This window comes from Octopus bimaculoides, chromosome 7, assembly GCF_046866305.1.
Source record: "Octopus bimaculoides isolate indiv1 chromosome 7, ASM4686630v1, whole genome shotgun sequence".
Lineage (NCBI taxonomy): Eukaryota > Metazoa > Mollusca > Cephalopoda > Octopoda > Octopodidae > Octopus > Octopus bimaculoides.
The window spans coordinates 59,386,347-59,411,104 of record NC_142934.1 but is presented as its reverse complement, the minus strand read 5'-3'; the positions used below and the strand labels follow the sequence as shown (position 1 = coordinate 59,411,104).

The 24,758-nt window shown below is 39.4% G+C and overlaps 1 protein-coding gene across 1 annotated transcript in view; it reads left to right on the top strand.

Annotated features, from left to right (window-relative positions):
* The window catches only part of LOC106875908 (nucleoporin p54), a 34,884-nt gene extending 12,189 nt beyond the window's left edge, over nucleotides 1-22,695 (top strand). Inside the window, exons 5-11 of the mRNA XM_089355374.1 lie at nucleotides 709-896; nucleotides 1,586-1,788; nucleotides 3,461-3,609; nucleotides 5,893-6,000; nucleotides 14,282-14,401; nucleotides 16,710-16,820; nucleotides 22,413-22,695. Of these exons, the coding sequence (XP_089211500.1) occupies nucleotides 709-896; nucleotides 1,586-1,788; nucleotides 3,461-3,609; nucleotides 5,893-6,000; nucleotides 14,282-14,401; nucleotides 16,710-16,820; nucleotides 22,413-22,532 (999 nt within the window). The 3' untranslated portion in view covers nucleotides 22,533-22,695. The remainder of the gene's footprint in view (nucleotides 1-708; nucleotides 897-1,585; nucleotides 1,789-3,460; nucleotides 3,610-5,892; nucleotides 6,001-14,281; nucleotides 14,402-16,709; nucleotides 16,821-22,412) is intronic.
* The last annotated feature ends 2,063 nt before the right edge of the window (nucleotides 22,696-24,758 follow it).

Here is a 24,758-nt window from a genome sequence, read left to right as displayed (position 1 = left end):
GTGGAAACTTCTTAGCCACATGGCTCATATCTGTGCCTGTTATGAAGTTACAAACAGGATGTCCTTAAAGAATCAAAGTTTGATCATTTTGATTGATTTACAAAATTAATTTTAATAATAGTTAACACTTGTGCCCGCAGCATGTGTAAGGACTTTCGAGCGAGATCGTTGCCAGTGCCCCTGGACTGGCTCTTATGCAGGTGGCACATAAAATACGCCATTTTGAGCGTGGCCGTTGCCAGTATTGCCTGACTGGCCTTCGTGCGGGTTACACGTAAAAGCACCTACTACACTCTCGGAGTGGTTGGCGTTAGGAAGGGCATCCAGCTGTAGAAACTCTGCCAAATCAGATCGGAGCCTGGTGTAGCCTTTGGGTTCCACCAGTCCTCAGTCAAATTGTCCAACCCATGCTAGCATGGAAAGCAGATGTTAAACGATGATGATGATGATTTCAACACCTCTTCTAATTGGTCTTTTATTAAGTGCTACATTTCTCTTGTTTTGCCTATCTTATTTAAAATGTGTCTTATAAGTTGTGTGGTAAAGTTAACATTCAGTAAACAGAGATGCCCTCTGCCTGTCTCTCATTTACTTCATTGGAAGACTAAATATGTTTCCATGTAAAGCATTAATCCATTCCTCTACTATGTAATGTCTTATGTCAGTTTTCTTTGTTAGTATTCTTCATTGTTTTTATTTCTTCCACAGGCAATCAGTTACAGCTGCAATCCTCAGACAAAAGATGAAGATGGCCTTGTTGGATTGGTACTGAAAAAACCATATAGTGAAGTGTTAATAAACCAAAAACTTTTTGTCGATACCGTATATCAGATTCTTGGTGGCAAGCCATCATATTCTGTGTGCGTTAAAGGAGTAAAACCGTGGCCTGATAACAAGTAAAGAGTTTTTGAATTTATCATTTTTATGTCTGATTTTCTATGCTGGAATGGGGAGGATAAGTTGTCATAGTCTTTTGTCAGTTCTTATTGACAATTTTCGCCCTCCTAGATGACTTGAGAGACCACATCTTGATTGTGCATTCCATTTTTGCCATGGTAGTATGGCTGGATACCCTTCCTATTGCTAAACGTGTTACATTGTCTACTGGGTACATTGTATCATGTAACTGACACTAGAGAGGAAGTCTTGTTATCAACAATAGAGAGTCCTCTCTTCGCTACATTGTCTCTATTCATTTAGTCCATTCTTGACCCACAACTGGGTTGTAGTCATAGAAGACGGTCAAGATGAAAGGAGTGAAGGAAGAAAGGTGAAAGTGTGTTTGACAGCTACATAACAGCTGTTGGTGAGGGGATAGAAACAACAGTGCCTTGAGAGTGGTAAGAGAGTAATTGGAGTGTGTGTGTGTATGTATACACACACACACACACACACACACACACACTCAAACAGGCATACTGAAGCAGAGTTGTGAAACTTTTAGAGTCACAATACAATAGCTGGCAAGAAGTTTTACAGCTAGTATATGCCTTTATTAAATAAATTTAAAGTCTTTTAAATTGTAAAGCTTTTCTTGTGTTGAATTTTGCATTCGGTATTGAGTATTTAAATTGTCTAATTTCAGGACAGAGATTGTTATCTATATTGAAGAACGGCAAATGACTGGCCAAAAACGATGTTTCCCAACTTCCAAAGTAGTTGAGCATTTAAATGAAGTAACAACAAAGAAAAGATTGTCTGAAAATCCTCTCAATGTTGAACACATCCTTTCAAAACAAGCCCTTACACCTGAACAACTGAAGCAGTATTTAGATAATCCATTAGCAGGTAGGAACTCTCTTGAAGTTCTGTGCCAAAGTTTTGTTTTCAGAAAGGTGTTTAAATGTTTATTTTCTCATCTTCAATGAAGATAGTATATTGTTTATTAAATCTCAATAATTTAAGTAAAATATCTTGTAGGAATTTAAAAAAATCCAATAAATATTTTTTGACAACAACTCTTTGACCTTCCCTTGTCTTGCATCAAGGATGTCTATCCCATATCATCTCTTTCTGAAATCATCATCCTTTGCAGTGGAGTTCTATGATGTTGCTCAAGCTGCTAGAAATAGCACCCAAATCACACCTGTCTTTAAAAAATGGTAATGACTCATCATTGAACAATACAGTCTTAAATTTACAAGCAGGGTAGGTTGTTGTGATTGGTACACTTTTAATCATAGGTTGACTCTCTCAGGGCTACTTTATCATTAAGTTACAACTTCAATGTTTTCAACTCTTCTTGTCTATTACATTCGTTGCACACCAGTCTTACTGATACAGAAGGTGAATCTTTCACAAACCTGAACTCTCTGCAACACTTGTCTTACTACCTGCAATACTATCATCTAAAATAGAAAAGGAACTGGCATGGATCAGATAGAACTACAAACTGCTACTCCCTCACAAACTGAAGCCCATCCTTTTTGCTAATTTATCATAGAGATCTAGCTTGAAGCAGAACTTGCAAGGACAAAGTGTCAAGTTTTGCTGCCCATTTTGTATCAGTCATCACATTGTGCATACAAGAAAATAAACCCATTTATGCATTTATTCTCTATTCTAGCAGCTCTGTCATTATGGTCACAAGGGCACTAAGCGCAAAGATACTTGTTCCCTCATCAAATCAACAAGACTGCCAGCCATGACAGTATTCCTTTCATAACTCTATCTTTGTCTACGCTTCAATATTTTTATCTTAATTTGTGGAAATCTGCTACATTGTGTAACATTACTAAGAATGGCAACTTCTCTTAAGACAGCCATCTGTTGACTTATTGTTCTGATGTCTAAACATTTCACTGTTGAAGGAATCACTCATTAACTTTCTCTTTCTTCAACATTTTAATCCCTGTCCCATCAGTACAGCTTCCATAAAGCCATGTCTACTGGAGACTCGCTCTCCTGTGTCATTCAACCTTGAGAAATACCATGAAAATAGTAATCTGTGTATCATACTTAAAGCAGATCCATCATTGAAAGTCTAATTAATTGTGGTAATTGTCCTGGTAGTAGTTTCTGATATGTTTTTGTGTTTCTTAATATTGTATTTACAGGAAGAATACTGCAGTTAATTAGGCTTTCAACATTGTATCTGTTTTAGTAGGATATGTAGATTGCTATTTTAAACTAATACTGCTTCTGTTGCACATAAAAGACCAGTGAAAAGAATTTTGTACCTGACATCAGCAATGTATTTGGCCATATTTGGCATAAAAGTCTCAAGGTAAGCTGCTCATCTGTGGGTTTCATCTGTTTCTTGGATTGGAAGCTTCTTGAAAGATCACACTGGCACACTACATTCCACCAACATTCAGATACAGCCCAACTCCAACACTTCTTTCTGTACATTATCAACCTTCTTGCTGTCAACTCTAACAGTGTTTATTCTTTGTTTGTCTCACTTGTTGCAGACAGTTCTGTCTGTTGTGGTTAATATTACTGATCTTTCTCTTTGCAGGCATTGATCCATTATTGTGGCAGCAGGCTAAAAAAGACAATCCAGACCCGGATAACTTTATACCAGTCCCTATTGTTGGATTTGATGAACTCCTTCAGCGTCTAAAGCAGCAGGAACAGCAGACTAAAAACCACCAAAATAGATTGGATGTAAGTTCATTGTTGACCAGAAAGTTTGTTTCCACCATATATGTCTCTGTTGTTATAAGATAGTCAAAGGGATGAAATATTTGGCTGTTGACTCTTGAATCATATTTGGTGGTACCTGCTCTATTGTATCATTAGGCAAGAAATTCTGTTTGGGTCATTTTTATTTCATTGGTGGATAGCTACCAAGATGACATCTTTGTTTTAATGTCTATTTTCCATGCTAGCATAAGTAGACAAGATTTGTTGAGGCAAATTTTCTGCTGCTGGATGCTCATCCAGTCACCAATCCATACCTGTTTCCATGCAGTATAATATTTTCCCCACTGTCCAGCTATGTTTCATGGAAGATCACAAACAAATGTGACTGCTTGTATGGCAGTGATTAGCATGTGATGTCAAGACAGAGAGAAGCCCCCCCCCCCATGTACACACACATGGGTGCTGGTGAAGGGGCAAAATCCCATGAAATATGGTATATGTACTCATTACCCATTTTTAAATAGGCGCAGTAGTGGCTGTGTCGTCTACTATAACCTTGGGCTGACCAAAGCCTTGTGAGTGGATTTGGTTGGCAGAAACTGAAAGAAGCCTGTTTATATATACACTATATATGTATATGTATGTATGTATGTATATATGTATTTGTGTGTCAGTGTTTGTCCCTCCACCATCGCTTGACAACCGACGTTGGTGTATTTATGTCCCTCTAACTTAGTGGTTCAGCAAAAGATACTAATAGAATAAGTACTAGGCTTACAAAGAATAAATCCTGGGGTTGATTTGTTCAACTAAAGGCAGTGCTCCAGCATGGCTGCAGTCAAATGACTGAAGCAAAAGAATAAAAGAATATATCCATGTTAGCACGGAAGGCAGAAGTTAAACAATGATATATATATATATATATATATATATATATATATATATATATATATATATATATATATATAACACTCACCTATCCAAGCAAGTTAAATCTTTTCCTCTGCAGACAGTGCCCTTATCTTGCTTGGAAACAAGTACGAGTTGGTGTCAGAAAGAGCATCCAGCTACAGAGAGTTTCATTGAATTCCATCTGACCCATGTAACCAGGGGAAAGTGGATTTTAAAGCAAACGATGTTAATGATGATAATTATTGTGATATCTTTTACTGGTCCATATCTTTTGAGATATATTTATAGGTCCTCACCATTATCATGCTAGTACCATGTAAAAATTGTCTAGTACACTCTGTAAGGCGGTTGGCATGAGCAAAGGCATCCAGCTATAGAAACCATGCCAAAACGGACAATGGAGCCTGGTATGACTCCCAGCCTTACCAACTCCTGTTGATCTGCCCAAACCATGCCAGCACAAAAAACAGGTGTCAAATGATGATGACAGCCATTTTATCTCACAGGTTGATGATATTTAAATCACAATTTTTTTGTGGCTCTCTGGTACATGACACCTCATTAGGCTACATATTAGGGTTATGGTTTAACCCTGGACAGCCCTGAGTAAGCAGATGTATGACCAAAGGTATTCTAACCCTGATTATCCAATGTGTTCTTGCCCGTTTTTTGAGACAGTACGGTATGGCTTGTATTTCTAGGAAGTCAAGTGACCATATGGTAGCTCTTGGTGTTAATAGGCATTAAGATGTTACTTTTAACAATGCTCATTGTGATCAATATCTTTTATATGTTATCAAGCAAGTGCTATTTCTTAGCTAAGTTGTTGTTTGTTGTTGTTGGCACTCTGTCGCTTACGATGTCGAGGGTTCCAGTTGATCCGATCAACGGAACAGCCTGCTCGTGAAATTAACGTGCAAGTGGCTGAGCACTCCACAGACACGTGTACCCTTAACGTAGTTCTCAGGGATATTCAGCGTGACACAGTGTGACAAGGCTGACCCTTTGAATTACAGGCACAACAGAAACAGGAAGTAAGAGTGAGAGAAAGTAGTGGTGGAAGAGTACAGCAGGGTTCGCCACCATCCCCTGCCAGAGTCTCGTGGAGCTTTTAGGTGTTTTCACTCAATAAACACTCACAACGCCCAGTCTGGGAATCGAAACCGCGATCCTATGACTGCGAGTCCGCTGCCCTAACCACTGGGCCATTGCGCCTCTTCTTAGCTAAGTATGTGGCTTATAAACAAATTAATTTAGCTGTAAAGTACTGCATGCAACAACAAACAGTATTCTGTAATAGTTTTTATTTAATATTATATCTGCATCTTTTACCTAACCAGTTTCTCATTGTTGGTTATCAGAATCCTAATCACATATTTTCTTTGTACACAGTTGATTGCTCAAGAGTTGAATGAGCTGCAGTTGAAGCACCGTAATACCGTTGCCAGAATGGATGAAGCTAAAAGGAAACACCTTAACTTGGGGCATCGCCTTCTAAAAGTAAGCAAGTGTGTTATTTTATTTTAGATCAGTCATGGGCAGTTTGTGGCCCACAGGATTTTCTGAATGTCATGCTAATGCAAAATTACTTGGGTTTTTTTTTTAGTAGTGTGGCCCACCTGATGAAGAGCCATATCTTAAGTCTTATGCAGTCCGCTTCTCAAAATGGGTTACCCATTCCTGTTATATATCAATCTTACTTTGAACATATTACTGTGTTGGTTATAAGTTTGTGCTTTGTTGCCAGTCACGATTGTCTAGTGGTTATGACCCCACATTGTGGCCATGGTAACCCAGGATTTGAACCTGGGTTCAAATCCTGGTCACAGCAATCAATTTGTTTGGTCCAAGCTGGAACCTGATCATTAAAAAAAGAAAAAAATGCTTTGCAATGGTCACTTACTAGTTTATTGCATTTCTAATGGTGAGAATGATAATCTCTGAATCTTGGCAAGATAGACGCCATAATTTATTTTACTTCATATACTGGTTCGCTGATAGTTATTTTTTTCTATGGTGAAGTGTATATCTTTTGCATATCACATATATGTGATAGGCTTCTGAGAAAGGACTTTAAATAATTGGCAATATGCTGTTCTATAGAAGCCTGTCCAACCCATGGAAAGGCAGATGTAAAAAGATGAAGATGATGTACTTTGCTTGTGAGGACTCTGGCTGTGTTTCCCCTCCCACTTATCTCTCGTACACATATAGTCACATCTGCTCTAGCATCTCTACAATCTCACTGGCTATATCATAAGCAATCTTGATTGTGATAGTCTTTGTGTATTGTGCTTGATAGAGAAATTTTTGGTAGTGCCTTTTCAGGGCATCCAGCTGTGGGAACCATGCCAAAGCAGACACTGGAGTACAATGCAGGCTTCAGACCTGGCAGACTTTGTTGAACTGTCCAGTTCATGCCAATATGGAACATGAACATTAAATGATATGTATATATTTGTGTGTGTCCTATACACACACATGGATGCTTGCATGTTCATATGTTCATGTACCTAAAGTTAAGATGTACCCGGTGCAAGCTATGGACACATAAGAGGTGCAGCAACATCAAAGGCAGGTTAACTAGCAAGTTAGTTTTTGTTTGTGGCAGATGTTCAGGTGCAATAAAGACTGCAAACAAACAGGAAACAACTTCTATCTCATTCCAGGGTGAAAAACTAGAGGTAGTCGATAGCTTCCGCTATCTGGGCGACCAAGTTAGTAGTGGGGGTGGGTGCGCTGAAAGTGTAGCTGCTAGAATAAGAATAGCCTGGGCAAAGTTTAGAGAGCTCTTACCCCTGCTGGCGACAAAGGGACTCTCACTCAGAGTAAAAGGCAGACTGTATGACGCATGCGTACGAACAACCATGCTACATGGCAGTGAAACATGGGCTGTAACTGCTGAGGACATACGTAAGCTCGCAAGGAATGAAGCCAGTATGCTCCGTTGGATGTGTAATGTCAATGTGAATACCCGTCAGAGTGTAAGTATCTTGAGAGAAAAGCTGAACATTAGAAGCATCAGTTGTGGCGTGCAAGAGAGACGATTGCGCTGGTATGGACATGTGGTGAGAATGGATGAGGATAGCTGCGTGAAAAAGTGCCACACCCTAACAGTTGAGGGAACCCATGGAAGAGGTAGGCCCAGGAAGACCTGGGCTGAGGTGGTGAGGCAAGACCTTCGTACATTGGGCCTCACCGAGGCGATGACTACTGACCGAGACCTTTGGAAATGTGCTGTGCGTGAGAAGACCCGGCAAGCCAAGTAAGATCGTTGCCAGTGCCCCTGGACTGGTTCTTGTGCGGGTGGCACATGAGATGCACCATTTTGAGCGTGGCCGTTGCCAGTACCGCCTGACTGGCTCCTGTAGGATTTTCGAGCGAGATCGTTGCCAGTGCCCCTGGACTGGCTTGTGCGGGTGGCACATAAAAGACACCATTTCGAGCGTGGCCGTTTTCGTGCGGGTGACACGTAAAAGCACCCACTACACTCTCTGAGTGGTTGGCGTTAGGAAGGGCATCCAGCTGTAGAAACTCTGCCAAATCAGACTGGAGCCTGGTGTTGCCATCCGGTTTCACCAGTCCTCAGTCAAATCGTCCAACCCATGCTAGCATGGAAAGCGGACGTTAAACGATGATGATGATGATGATATATATATATACAACCATATATACATATATCCAACAATGCAAAATTTTAATATTTTCACTTTGCCTGGAAGGCAATGGTTTCTGTCATGCACTTTATTCCCAATTCTTTGCCATTTCCTCTATTAAGTTGGAACAACTTCTGGTCTGTCTTCACCAAGTCTTTCATCGCCCTCTGACTCAAGTGCATTCACTTTGAGCATGCAACACTTTTTATATGACTGTACTTTTTCATACACATCACATGTCCATCTAAAGCAGTTATTTCTTTTGCATCCTATTTCTGATTTCTCTTATGTTCAGTTTTTCTCTGAGCTTCTTTGTACTCTGTTGTTCATGCACACTAGTATTACACTCCCAGTGGAGTATGCTTACTTCATTTCTTTCTAGTTTTATGCAAATCCTCTGCCTTCACTACATCTTATTATCGTGCAGTATTACACTTTGTACACATGTATCATACAATCTGCTATTCACTCTGAAAGAAAAGCTCTTTGAGGCCAGCAGAAGTAATAATTCCTTGAACTTTTTCAAACCAGTTCTTAATCTGATCACTTTGCTTCTGAATACCCATATTTCCCATGCATTAAAGCTATCAAGCTTACTTCTAGAAAGCTTCTTGGGTATTGGAGAGAGAGATCCTATATCATATGTACTTTTAGTATTTTTTATCCCAGTGTACTTGTCTCTTGTGAAATCTTTTTTGTTAGCCTGCCAGTGATCCTTTTACACCTCTTGTGTGCCCATAGTTTACATTGGAGACAGTATATAGAATTTTTATTTACTCCTTTACTATATGGCCATTTTCCTGATGGCATCAGGATATTGCCTTTTCTCATACTTATTAATAATTTAGTGTTTGCTATGTTTACTTTTAGGCCTCTTAATTTTAGGTTTTGTTTTTATGTCTGGAGTTTCTGTTTTAATCCTGTTACTGATTCTGCTGTAAGATCTAAATCATTTGCACAGAGGAGTTCCTACAAGTAGCCAGTCATAACAGTCTCCTTTTATGGCTTAGAAAACTATAATGAACAGAAGGGGACTGAAGACTGAGTCTTGTACTCCTCCCTTCTTTGTAAATTCATTGCTATACTTATAACTAACTCAAACTTTATTGAATTAAATTTTGTACATGGCTCGTGCATCTCTCATAAGTCAGTTATCCAATATTCCAAGCTTCCTCAGTGACCACCAGATTACTGAGTATAAAATTCTGTCACAAGCTTCCTTTTGGTCAACAAACTCTAAGTATAGGGGAATTCTCTTGGATAGATGCTTCTGTAGCTGTTTCATTAGGAAAACGGCATTAGTGGTACTTCTTTACAGAAAACAAAATTGCATTGCTTCTTTGTTAATTCTCATCCTAATCAGTCATACTATATTTCTTTCAGTAACTTTAGTAACATGATCTAACAGTTTAATACCTCTGCAAAAACAACAGCAATGATAGGGAGGGGCTGAAATTAAACAATGAACCTGAGGGGACAATTATTCATATAAATTATCAGGAAGATATTACAATCCAGGCAAGTACAGAAAAGTCTTCTAGAAGCCATTGATATTTACACAACAGGACACAAAGAGACAGCCATCTGAAGGAGAAAGTAATTCCTTTTTCCTAAGCTTGGATGGCTTCATAGAAATAGTTCTTAGTTTCTGTTAGTTAAGTGACCTAATTTGCAGAAGAAGATGATGCTCCAAAAGCATAGTAGCCTAAATAAGAATAGAGTGGAAAAGTTCAGGGACCAATGAGCTCTGTTTGCAACAAAAAGGGATTCTCTCTTCAGTGTTTGTATATAAAGTGTGATTTTAAAGATTAGCAAGATTTAGGCTTTGAAATGAAGAGGATATATGAATTCTGGTTATTAGAAGTAAGGACAGCTCATGTCCCTAGACATCATAAAGCCCCAGGAACTATACTGAATAAAGACACTTGGCGTTAGGAAGGGCATCCAGCTGTAGAAACTCTGCCAAATCAGATTGGAGCCTGGTGTAGCCATCTGGTTTCACCAGTCCTCAGACAAATCGTCCAACCCATGCTAGCATTGAAAGCGGACGTTAAATGACGATGATGATGATGAAATAATGCAGAACTTGAGAAACATATTGGAGCAGTCATCATCATCATCGTAATCATCATCATTTAATGTCTGTTGTCCATGCTGGCATGAGTTGGACAGTTTGACCAAGGCTGGCAAGCTGGGAGGCTGTACCAGACTCCAGTCTAACTTGGCAGGATCTCTATGGCTGGATGCCCTTCCTAATGCCAACCATTCCGAGAATGTAATGGGTGCTTTTATGTGCCACTGGCATGGGTTCCATTTGCGTGATACCAGTATCTGTCGCAGCTGCAATCTTACTTGGCTTGATGAGTCTTCTTCTCAAGCACGACATAATGCCAAAGGTCTCGGTCATTCATCATTGCCTCTGTGAGGCCCAACATTCGAAAGGTGCTTTTCGCATGCCACCAGTGTCGGTCACTTCACCTCCATGAGGCCCAATGCTCAAAAGATGCTTTTTACATGCCACCAGCATTGGCCATGGCTATGATTTCACTTGGCTTGATGGGTCTTCTCAAGCACAGCATATCACCAAAGGTCTCAGTTACAAGTCATTGCTTCCGTGAGGCCCAACGTTCGAAGATCATGCTTTGCCCCCTCATCCCATGTCTTCCTGAGTCTACCTCTAGCACAGGTTCTCTTCACAGTTAGAGATCAGCACTTCTTTACACAGTTGTCCTTGTCCATACGCATCACATGACCATACCGGCGCAGTTGTCTCTCTTGCATACCACATCTGATGCCTCTTATGCCCAACTTTTCTCTCAAGATGCTTACACTCTGTCCAACATGCACACTGACATTGCACATCCAACGAAGTATACTGGCTTCATTTCTTTCAAGCCTGTGCATGTCATCGGCTATCACAGCCCATGTTTCACTGCTATGTAGCATAGCTGATTGGACCCAGGCATCATACAATCTGCCTTTCAGTCTCAGTCAACGAAAATTAACAGAAACAAATAACATTGAGATACAAATGAGGTGGTATTGAAAAGGTCTCAGACTGGTTATGTTTAATAAAAATATCTGAAAAGACATTCGAGTGAGATCATTACCAGTACCAATAGACTGGCTCCTGTGCAGGTGGCACGTAAAATACACCATTTCGAGCGTGGCCGTTGCCAGTACCGCCTGACTGGCCCTCATGCCGGTGGCACGTAAAACACCCACTACACTCTTGGAGTGGTTGGCATTAGGAAGGGCATCCAGCTGTAGAAACTCTGCCAAATCAGATTGGAGCCTGGTGTCGCCTCCTGGTCCACCACTCCTCAGTCAAATCGTCCAACTCATGCTAGCATAGAAAGCAGACGTTAAACGATGATGATGATGAACTTACCAAAGTTTTTGACATCATCTCTTTCAAAATTGTCACCTTACGCAGCAATACACTGGTCCCAGTTCCTGTCACTTTTGGTATCCGGTTTGGAAGTCATTTTTCGTAGGCGAGTCGAGGACCTTCTGCAATTTGCTCTTGATCTTGACAATGGTGTTAAAACAGGGACCTTTGAACTGCATTTCCATTTTGGGGAAGAGATGGAAGTCTGCAGGTGCTGAGTCTGGCAAATTGGGTGGGTGTGGACGCGATACCATGTTGCTCTTGGCAAGAAACTCTTGAGTGAGGAGAGTTCAGTGACAGGGTGCATTGTCATCATGAAGAATCCAATTCATCATGCTCCACAGATCTGGTTGCTTTCGTCAAATGTCCCCCCTCAGATGCTTCAAAATGTCATTGATTGTCCTCTGATGATCCACATGTACAAGCTAATGAATTGTCTCCACATTTCGGCGGGTGATACTTGTGACGGCCTTCCAGAGATGTTCTTCCGCTTTTGAAGTGCCCATGCCACTGAAAACATTGTGTATGACCCATTGCCTCATCGCCGTAAGCTTGCTGAAGCATGCTCAATGTCTCTATAGAAGTCTTCTCAAATATTTCACTTTGGCTCTTTGTTCCAACTTCCAGTCTAAGACAAAAATCACAGACTACAACATACATGCGATCACAAAAACACAAATTTCACAACTTGCAAAGTAAACAGTGATGTCATTTGGTACTCTGCCTCATGAAAGTCACTGCTATCTCTCACTGCACATGCAACCGTGTGCTATCATCTGTTGGTGCACTACAGAACTAGTCTGGGAACTTTTTAATGCTATCTCATAAATATTTTGAAATATAAGAACCATTTTTGCCCTCTCGGAGTGGTTGGCGTTAGGAAGGGCATCCAGCTGTAGAAACTCTGCCAAATCAGATTGGAGCCTGGTGTAGCCATCTGGTTTCACCAGTCCTCAGTCAAATCGTACAACCCATGCTAGCATGGAAAGCGGACGTTAAACGATGATGATGATGATGATTTTTGCACAATGTCAGCAGTTTTGAGTGAAGGAATAAGTCATACCGACCCCAGTGTTCCTACTTTATTGGAACTTATTTTATTGACCCTCGAAGGGATGAAATGCAAAGTCAATTTGAACTCAACATAAAGATGGATGAAATGCTGCTTAGCAATTTGCCCAGTGTGCTAATTCTGCCAGCTCACCACCTTGAGAACTATAACTATTGACTAGATTAGTTATTAATGTTTCTCATTTGTTGTCATGAAAGAACTAAGTGTTTAACTGCTCTAGATTAAATTAAGATGGAATTGTATAGGACCTAACATGAACTTTAAGGAAATTTCTAGAAAAAATAAGGTTGTATTATTATCAGTAGGCTGATAAAAAAAGGGAACTTCATATATAGCTGATGCACTAGAATAATTAGCAATAAGATCACCCATAAAATATATTCTTTCAAATGCTTGGAGAGCTTCTTAGAAATAATAGATAACTTCCAAAATCTAGGTGACCAAATTAGTAGTTAGGGAAGGTGTTCTTCAAAAGCATAGCTGCTAGGGTAAGGACAAGGTAGATGATTATAAGAAGAAACAAGTTTTGTGTGTAAGAGGGCTGACTAAGTTAGTTTGGATATGTGTTGCGTTTGGAGGATGAGATATTGTGTTAAGAAGTCCCAGGAAAGCTAAGTGGAAGCAACAACTTATAGTAGAAAAAAACCAAGGTGACTTAGGAAGAAGTGGTAAAAGCTAAATCTCACAAAAATTACCAAAAAAGATGCTGTTCTTGTGAAAATTCATCCAATTCTGCAAGCATGTTAAAGTATACATAAAAGTTATTGAAATAATAAAAACTTTCATCTTCATTGTCATTGTCGTCATCATCATCATCATCATTAATTTTGGCACAAGTTCAGTAATTTTTAGGACGAGGGTGAAGTCAATTACATTGACCCCAGTGCTCAACTAGTGCTTATTTTATCAACCTTGAAAGGTAAAGTTGACCACATTGGAATCTGAACTCCGAATGTAAAGTGCTGGAAGAAATCATCATCATCATCATCGTTTAACGTCCGCTTTCCATGCTAGCATGGGTTGGACGATTTGACTGAGGACTGGTGAAACCGGATGGCAACACCAGGCTCCAGTCTGATTTGGCAGAGTTTCTACAGCTGGATGCCCTTCCTAACGCCAACTAATGCCCCTAAATATTTTTTTGTGATGCAGTAATGATTCTGGCAGCTCACCAGTAATGATGATAATAATAATAATGGTAGTAAGTTCTTGGGAGTGGGCAAGTCATTTACATCAACCCCAGTGTTTAACATATTTTATTGATCCCAAAAGGATGAAAGGCAAAGTCAACCACGGCAGAATTTGAACTTAAAACATAAAGACGGATGAAATGCCACTAAGCATTTTGCCTGGCATGCTAATGATTGTGCCAGCGCGCCACCCTACCAACAACAACAATAATAATAATGATGATGACAATGATTTCTAATTTAGACATGTAGCTAGCAACCTTGGGGGAAGAGAATTAGTCAATCTCATCAAATTCATTACTTGACTGATATTCTGTTTTATTGGCTCCAAAAGGATGAAAGTCAAATCTGATGCCAGAAGGATTTGAACTCACAGCATTAAAAGCCAAAACAAATACCACAAGGCATTTGCTTTGATTCTACAATGAATCTGCCATTCTGCATTGTATTTTTTTCTTTTTTAACACAACAGGTTATTGTCAAGCAAGAAGTTTACCGAAAACTAGGTGTAGCCATGCAAGATACTGAAGAACAATTCCGTGCTCAGCTGGAGGCCTTACAGTCAGAACTTAATCATCCGACACAGTTCAAGGTGAATTATTGTCAATTAACATCAATTAACATGCATTTTTTTCTGTTGCTTTTAATTGGATTTGATCCAACTATTTCTTTCTAAGTCTTTCTTAGTTTGTCTCTATCACTAATAGTCTTTGTCACCAGCTAACAGCCTCTTTAGCAACCAGCATGCACTATAAATATATATAGATCATCACTGTGCCAGGAATAAAATGATGCAAAACAATGCAATCTTCTCATCAGGGAAAAAAATTGATTCAGTTAAGACCTGTTGGGGCAAGCGAAAGTGAAATCGTGATGGCACCTGTACCAGTGGAGCACTAAGAGCACCGTCCGAGCGTGAACGTTGCCAGAGCAGCTGTCTGGCTTCCGTGTTGGTAGCACGTAAACAGCACCAGCGTGATCGTTACCAACGTTGCCTTCCTGGCACTCGTGCCAGTGGTACGTGAAAAGACATTCGAGTGAGATCATTGCCAGTGCCGATGGACTGGCTCCTGTGCAGGTGACACGTAAAATACACCATTTCAAGCGTGGCTGTCGCCAGTACCCGCCTGACTGGCCCTTGTGCCGGTGGCACGTAAAAGCACCCACTACACTCTCGGAGTGGTTGGCATTAGGAAGGGAATCCAGGTGTAGAAACTCTGCCAAATCAGATTGGAGCCTGGTGCCGCCTCCTGGTCCACCAGTCCTCAGTCAAATCGTCCAACCCATGCTAGCATGGAAAGCGGACGTTAAACGACGACGACGACGATGATGATGATGATGATGATGATGATGCGTTTTGTTTCTCTAAAAAGCATCATTTGAGCATGGTCGATGCCAGTGTCGCCTGCTTGGCTCCAATGCTGGTGGCATATAAAAAGCACTATTCAAGCGTGGCTGATGCCAGTACCGCCTGACTGGCCCTCATGCTGGTGGCATGTAAAAAGCACTCACTACACTTTCAGAGTGGTTGGTGTTAGGAAGGGCATCCAGCTGTAGAAATATTGCCAGATAGGATTGGAGCCTTGTGCAGCCTTCTAGCTTGCCAGCCCTCACTCAAACCGTCCAACTCATGCCAGCATGGAAAGCGGACATTAAATGACAACGACAACGATGATGATGCTCATGCACATATATATATATATATATATATATATATGCATTTCAGTGTTTTAATGTTAATCTTGGAACTTGAAAGTAGATAATGGAAAGGAGAGATAAATATTCTCTTGGATGTGTATCATAGATAGCATTCCCAGATAATTTGTTACCTCTTCTAAGTGACTAAGTGAACTGAAAAACACAAGGGAACTGAAATACACAACAGAATATCATTAGCTTTTGTGTATTGAACATGCTGCTTTATTACTTCATTATTTTCTATATTGAAATGGCAAATCACTCTTTTACCTGTTTCAGTCATTTGACTGCAGCCATGCTGGAGCACCGCCTTTAGTCGAGCAAATCAACACGAGGACTTATTCTTTGTAAGCCTAGTACTTATTCTATCGGTCTCTTTTGCCGAACTGCTAAGTTACGTGGATGCAAGCACACCACCATCGGTTGTCAAGCGATGTTGGGGGAACAAACACAGACACACATACATATATATATATATATATATATATACATATACACAACGGGCTTCTTTCAGTTTCTGTCTACCAAATCCTGAGGCTATAGTAGAAGACATACACTTGCCCAAGGTGCCACGCAGTGGGACTGAACCCGGAACCATGTGGCTGGTAAGCAAGCTACTTATCACACAGCCACTCCTGTGTGTAAACCTTTAGCAATCAGATTACTCTGTTGCTTATTTATTCACATTGTTTTGAATTAATCGTGCATTATTTTGAGCTTTGAAATTTGGTTGATGTGATTGTTTATTTTTTGAATGTCATTGAAGAATAGTTGTGACAGGCCAGATCTGGCCAGTTTAAGCATAGAACAAGTAGAATATTTCAGTTGGATATGGCTGGTTTAAACTGGCCGTATCCAACCAAAATATCCTAATTGTTTTATGCTTAAACCAGCCAGATCTGGCCTCTCATATCTACCCTCTGATATCACCCTAAAATAAACAGTCACATCATCAAACTATCAAAGCTATGAAATAATAATGCAGGTTTAATTCAAAACAACATGAATAAACAAGCATTATATTTGACAGAGAAATTTGGATGTTAAATGGTTAAATGCTAAAAGATTAACTCTCTCTCCTCTCTCTCTCTCTCTCTCTCTCTCTCTCTCCCTTTGTATGTCTGTCTCTGTCTGGTCTGGTTCTCTTTCTCTCTCTTTTACCGCTATGCCTCCATTAACTAAATTTACTCTCTTAATTTCAGGGCCGACTCAATGAGCTACTGTCACAAATCCGCATGCAGAATCACTTGACCACTCCATGGGTTGATGCAAATTACCAAATGGAACCTGTTATGGAAGAAGAGATACGTGAAGTATGTAATAGCTATTGTTATATAACGAATTATTGAGGGTATCCTAGTTTAGGGCAAGTTCTCTGTGAATTGAATGTGCTCCTGGTCAGTTTTGGAATTACTCACCACTTTGTGTTACTTTACATCAGTGTTTCTCAATCAATTTTTGCTTACGGACCCCTTTGATTCCTATTTTACTCAGGTGGAAACCTCATAGCCACTTAATGTTTAAAAACATAATATTTTTATAATATGAGGAATTGTATAAAAAAAAAATTGTTAAAATATTTTGTGTATTGTAGAAGTCTAACCAATTAACTGCAGATAAATTTTAACAACAAAATTCTATATGCGCCCCCCCCCCCCACACACACACACCAAGCGTCATGTGGATCCTGGTTGAGAACCACTGTTTTACAAGTTACCAGTCCATTAAGGAAAGGCATAAATGTTACAACTTCACTTTTTTGTGCTTATAAAATGCTCAGGTTTATTTTCTGTTCACATAAGGAACAATTAGTTAAATTTTCTTATATCTGTAGTGCTGCCTAATATGTAACACACACACATATAGCGACAAGCATGGTCGTGTGGTTAAGAAGTTTCTTTCTCAACCACATGGTCTTGAGTTCACTTCCACTGTGTGGTACCATGGTCAAATGTCTTCTATAGCCCTGGGCCAACCAAAGCCTTGTGAGTGGATTGAGTTGACAGAAACTGTAAGAAGTCCATTGTGTGTGTTTGTATATGTGCATGTCTGGTGTGTATGTATATGTATGTGTGTATATGGCTTAGGATGGCACATCGCTTAGTGGTTAGGGTGTTGAATTCATGATCGTAAGTTTGTGGTTTCAATCCCTTCACCAGGCAATCTGTTGTGTTCTTGAGCAAAACACTTTGTTTCACATTGCTTCAGTCCACTCAGCTGTAGAAATGAGTTTAACCTGGAGGGGGATGAGCTCCACCAGGCTTTCTTGCCCTAGATATGCTGCATGGCTGCAGTGCTCCACGACCTTCCGTTCCGAGTTAAGGGACTTGTCAATTGTTGACAATTGTGTGTGTACATATGTGTGTGTGTATATAAATGTGTGTGTGTATATATAACTGAAGGCATGTGGCTTAGTGTTTAGTGTACTCTGCTTACTATTGTAAGGTCATGAGTTGGATTTCCTGTGGCATGTTGTGCCCTTGTTGCTCCAGTTCTTTCCGGTGGCAAAGATGAGCAGTAATTCAATGTGCCAGCCTTGTAACACTCAGTGTGTCTTGCTGAATCTCACTGACAGCTACATTAAAAGTATGGGGTGTGTGTAGAGTACTCAATCATTTTGGACATTAATTTCATCAGCAGGCTTTTCTGCTGATCGAACCAACTGGAACATTTCTTGTTTAATTGAGAGAGTGTCCAGCCATGCTTGTGTGTGTACGTTTGTATTTCCATAACTTGGTAATGTGTGATAGTTTTACATGAGTGTCACTGTCATACAAGCAGTATGGGGAAATATTACCTTACTTGGAAACAGATGAGGCTTGGTGCCAGGAAGGGTGTCTGGCCATAGAACATCTGTCTCATTGAAATCCATCCAACCCATGCAACACAAAAAGTGGATGTTAAAATGATAATGATAACACTGTTCCTTCACATTTTTCAGTTTTTATTTTACTTATCACCTTGTACTTGATTCAGTCATTTGGACTGTGACCATGCTGGGGCAATGCCTTGAAGAATTTTTAGTTAAATGAATTGACTCTAATACTTTTTGTTTTAAGCTTGGTACTCATCCTGTTAGTCTCTTTTGCAAGACTACTAAGTTTTAGGGGTGTAAACACACCAACACTGGTTGTCTGTCAGTAGTAGGTGCACACACACACACATGCGCACTTGTGTGTGTGTGTGTGTGTGTGTATCTATCTATCTATCCATCTATCTATCTATCTATCTATCTCATCATCATCATCGTTGCTTGACATATGCCTTCCATGCTAGCATGGGTGGGATGGTTTCACAAGAGCCAGCCAGGCAGAAGCATGCACCAGACTCTTGTGACTGTTTTGGCAGGATTTTTACAGCTGGATGCCCTTCCTAACACCAACCACTCAGCAGAGTGGACTTAGTGCTTTTTTCGTGGCACAAGCACAGATGAGGTCAGTTTTGGCAAGGTTTTTTACTGCTGGATTCCCTTCCAAACACCAAACACTTTACACTGTGAACTGGGTGCTTTTAAGTGGCACCTGCACTGACAGGGTCACTAAGTACTTGCAAGACAGAATAAATATATATATATATATATATATATATATATATATACGCATATGTACATGCATGCATACATACATACGTACGTCTACCAAATCCGCTTACAATGCTTTAGTTGGCCTGAGTAGAAGACACTTGCCCAAGTTGCCATGCAGTGGGACCGAACCCAGGATTATGTAGTTAGGAAGATGCTTGTTACCACGCAGCCACACCTGCACTTGTTGCAAAATTTTTATCTTAGAATATATCTACTATACTTCTGTAACCTTTTATAGTGCATTATTGTAATCAACCTCAGAGGGATAAATGAGAAAAGTGAACGTGATGGGATGCAAACTCTAATCATAAATAGCTGAAACAAATAGCACAAGACATTTTCTCTGGCGGTCTGACAATTCTGCCATTCCATCATGCTTATAACAACAGCAGTAATAATAATAGTGTTGTGGTGATCATCATCATTGTCACTCTTCTCCTTGCTTCACATCTAATTTCTAGATCTAATTAGGTTAAAACATGTCATGCGAAAATAAAAATCAAGGAAGTACTTCAAGTTGCACTAATTTGTTTGTCTCACAGAACTAATTAAGTTTGCTAAATTAGTTTTATCTTTTATGTAGAAATAAGCTATATTAAATCTCTGAGTGAGATATATCTTTTATCTTTTACTTGCTTTAGTCATTGACTGTGGCCATGCTAAGGCAGCACCTTGAAGGGCTTAGGTGAAAAAAAAAAAAAATCAATCCTATAAAATATTTTTTAAAGTTTGCTATGTATTCTTTGCTAAACTAGTAAGTTATGGTGACATAAACAAACCAACACTGTTAGTCAAGTGGTGACAGTACACACACACACATCCCCTTCTTAACCACATGGTTCAATCCCACTACAGTGCATTTGATTAAGTGTCTTCTAAAGCCTCAAGCCAACTAAAGCCTTATGAGTGAATTCGGTCAATGGAAGTTCCATCATGTGTGTGTGTGTGTGTATATATATATGTGTGTGTGTGTGTGTGTGTAAAAGCGTTTGTGTTTCCTTTGATATAAATGGTAGGCTTCCATTCAGTTTCTGCCTATCAAATTCACCCATAAGGCAATGATTGGTAGAAGAGACTTCCTGCAGGTGCTATGCGGTGGGACTGAACCTGAAACTACATGATTGCAAAGCAAGTTTCTTAACCACACAACCATGCCTGTGCCTGCTCTTAACAAGGCAGCAATGTAATTTAGACCAACTCTGATCTCAGGACTTTAAATCGTTTTGAGTTTTGTTGCACTTATCCCCTATGATATGGGAGATGGGAGTTCACTGTGCTAAGCCAGACCTGCAAAACGATTACATTTTTTCTAACAGTTTCTTTGGAGTGGAATGACTTTTGTCTTACTTCAACATATTCTATGAAATGCAAAGTTTCTGTTGAGCACCCACTGCCCTGTTAATGATGTCAAGCATCTACATGTACTAACTGAAATGTTGTGTAGAAAATAGAGATGAGAAAGATGAAGTTAATTATTGGCAAACATCAAGCTGTTGCGTTAATTTTTCATTAAAAAATTATAAATACTGGCATACCTCAACATACGTTGGTAATTGGTTCCAAGACATGTGACAACAGGAAAAATCATTTTTAAAAATGTATTAGCTTATTCTTCTATTCTTTTATTTGTTTCAGTCATTTGACTGTGGCCATGCTGGAGCACCGCCTTGAAGTGTTTTTGTCACATCATTTTGACCCTAGGACGTTTTTTTAAAGTCCTAATACTTATTCTATTGGTCTCTTTGCTGAACCGTTAGGTTGTGGGGATGTAAACACACCAACGCCAGTTGTGAAGTGATGATGAGGGGGACAAACACAGACATAAAGGAACTCACAGAGACATATACATACATATGTGTGTGTATATATATATATGTGTGTGTGTGTGTGTGTATATATATGTGTGTGCGTATATATATTCAAATATATATGTGTGTGTGTGTATGCATGTGTGTGTATATATATATATATATATATATATATATATATATAGTTAAAAAAAACACAAAAACCAATAACAAAAAAACAACAAAGTGAGGACGTGATACGGATAGTGTTATTGGACGCTCGGGAAAGGAAGGAGAGAGAGTATGACGTTTCGGGCGGAGCCCTTCGTCGGAAAGACAGAAAGTTCAGAGAATGGAAAAACGGAGGAAGAGGAAAATGGCACCAATGCCCACGAGGTTACATTGTGAAAGGACCGGAAGAGGAGGTGGTGGGGGAAAAGTTCTTTCTAAGACAGGAGAGTGAAAAACGGAGGTGAATATCTGTGCGTGCGCGAGAGTCTGCGAGTGTGTGTGTGTGTGTGTGTGATAACAGAACGTGTGTGTGTGTGTGTGCATGGTTTGGTGGTTTATCTGTTAGTGTGTATGTGTGTTTGTGTGTGTGTGTGACGTAGTAGAAGGAATTAGTAGCAGGAATAGTTAGTGGGTGCTTATGGACAATGGTGAGTGGAGGGTCAGCAGGCAGTTTTTGAGTATGTGTGTGTTTGTGTGGGGTTGTAGGTGTTGGGTACGTGTGCGTGTGTGTGTATTTTGTACGTGCGCGTATGTGTATGTTTTTGTGCGTGCGTGTGTGTATGTGTATGTTGTGTATATGTGCGTTGCTGTGTACGTGTGTGTGCGTGCGTTTGCTATTGTATGTGCGTGTGTTGTTTATGCCCATGTGTGTGTGATTGTATGCGTGTCTGTGTGAGTGTGTTGTGTTGGTGAGAAGTGTGTGTGCGTGTGTATGTGGGTGTGTGTGTGTGTGTGTGTATGTGTGTGGATGTGCGTGTGTGTGTGGGGTTGTGAGTGTTAGGTACGGGCGCGCGTGTGTGTTTATGTGTGTCTGTATGTGTGTGTCCATTTTTTGTGCGTGCGTGTCTGTATATATATATATATACATACACACACATACAGTTTCCATCTATTAAATTCACTCACAAGGTTTTGTCAGTCTCAGTCTCTTGTAGAAGACACTTGCCCAAGATACCACGTAGTGGGACTGAACCTGGGACCATGTGGTTGGGAACAAGCTCCTTACCACACAACCACGTCTTATGTATTTTAATAGATGGTCTATACATATTTTCACCTGTATTTTATTTCACTTTTTTCCACTTCAATATTGTTTTTTTCTTTAGTTTTTTAAATGTGCTCATTGAGACTGATACCAGTCTCAAATAAATTTACTGAAGTTGGGGCTTAGTTTTACTACTAATTTCCCTACAAAAAACAACATATCAAAAAGGACATAATTTGAAACAATGTAAGTTGGGGTATGTCTGTTTATATATAATTAAGCATACAAATTCTAATACTAATTTTGTTTTCCTCTGCAGCTTTTGAAACAGCAACAAACCGGAATACAGCATATTATACAACTAATGAAAGAAGATTCTTCGGATCTATGTCTAATTGAAGAGGGTTTAGCTGAAATCTCTGCTTCTCACAATAGATAGCAGTTGAGATTGGTTTAGTACTCCTCCTGTCTACCAAATATATCATCTTGTAATTATTAACACTATAAATTCATCCTGCAGAACTGCTTGTCAATTTCAGAAGAGAATATTGATCCATTATTTTATTTCTAAAAGATGAAATTAAATTTTTTCTATATTTCTATTTGAATTGTTTTTATTAATATTATTATTATCATTCTACAAGGTCGAAAGCTGGCAGAATTGTTAGTACACTGAACGAAATATACATAGTGGTATTTCGCCTGTCAAATTAAGTACCAGTTGAACATTGGAGTCAATGTAATCGACTCATCCCCTCCCCCAAAATTGCTGCCCTTGTTGTAGAATTTGAAACCATTATTATTATCATTGTCTAAGGCGGCAAGCTGACAGAATCATCAGCATGCTGGGCAAAATGCTTAGCAGTATTTCACCCGTTGCTACATTCTGAGTTTAAATTCTGGCAAGGTTGGCTTTACCTTTCATCCTTTCGGGGTCATTAAATTAAGTACCAGTTGAGTACTGGGGTTGATGTAATCAGCTCATGCCCTCTTCCCAAATTGCTGCCCTGGTGGCAGATTTTGAAACCATTATTATTATCATTGTTAAGGCGGCAAGCTGGGAGAATTGTTAGCATGCCAGGCAAAATGCTTAGTATTTTGTCCATCTTCATGTTCTGGGTTCAAATTCTGCTGAGGTTGATTTTGTCTTTCATGCCTTTGTGGTTGATGAATTAAGTACCAGTGAAACACTGGGGTTGATGTAATCAACTAATCCCCTCCTCTAAAATTTCAGGCCTTGTGCCTATAGTAAAAAGGATTATCATTATCATTAAGACAGCGAGCTGAGAGAACCATTTGCAAAATCGGGCAAAATGCTTAGCAGCATTTTGTCAACTTTGCCTTTCATCCTTTCATGGTTGATAAATTAAGTACCAGTGAAACATTGGAGCTGATGTTATCAACTAGTTACCTCCCAAAAAATTTCAGGCCTTGTGCCTATAGTAGAAAGAATTATTATTATCATTGTTAAAAACAGCAGAACACTGTACTACATGCCTTTTTAGTATTTTATATCACTCCAGTACCAAAGCCCATCTCTCTTGACTTGGTCTTTTACTTCTCTTGTTGAATTTATGAAATACATCTATCAAATGTAAATTGCCTTTGTGCTTAGTCAAACAAAATTCTTGTTACTACTACAGTAACAAGACAAATTAAACCTGCAAGGCAACCTCATTTCAGTTCCCAGGTAGAATTAATTCACTTTAGATTCTAATAATAGATTGAAGAGTTGTGAACATTTCTAATCAAAGCTATCCCTTTTGCTTCAGAAAAAAGTGTCTATGTAAAGCTGCTATTCTGGCTTCCCAAAATAACATACCAGTACCACTGTAACATTACTCTTGTTCTTGGGGAGCAACTACTATTTCCTGTTTGCTTACCCTTAGAAAGTATGAAAAATGGCCAATATTTCCTTCAGACTTTGCTTTTGTTACATTTATTCAAACCCCAAAGAGTCCTTCTCAACACATGGCTATAATGCTCCCTCATTACTCCTGCTCATGATCTGAGATGCACATATTGTCAACCACTAAGAAACCTGCTCAAGTGTTTAAGGTCAAGCAAATTTGTGGTATTGAGCAGAATAATTACTATAACATTTCTGCTTCAGCAACTCAGTGCTGAATCTGAAATGTAATGGAAAATATATCAGTTTCAAAATATTGAGGTCTAGGTCACAAAGGCAAAGTTTGAAGGGGATAGTAGTCATTTCTTTTGATTTCTAGATAGAAGAAAATAGGAAGTAACACTGACCAAAGACAAAAAAAAAAAAAAAATGAAATAAAAATTTTGTTACAGTGTTATTAATGATGCCATTGTTCAACAGATACCTGTCCAATTCAGTTGGCAAAAGTCAATAGACACTGCAGTTGATGTTAACAATGCTACCAACTATCTAACAGAGCTGTTTTCAGTTCTCTTCAGCCCCACAGCTGCCTCTTCCCAGAATCTGCAACTGAAAATAAGAGCACCTATTATGTCTTTTTGAAATTTGAATGCTCCAAAATCCTATAAATGTGTATAACTCATTAAATGTTTTATACTCTAATTAATCCTAGCCACCCTCACAACTGGGAGATGTTTTCAGTCCATACATCCTCTTATCCCATCAGATATGCCATTTCAGTTCAAGTGCCTTGTTTTTCAGTGACAGTTTTTTTCT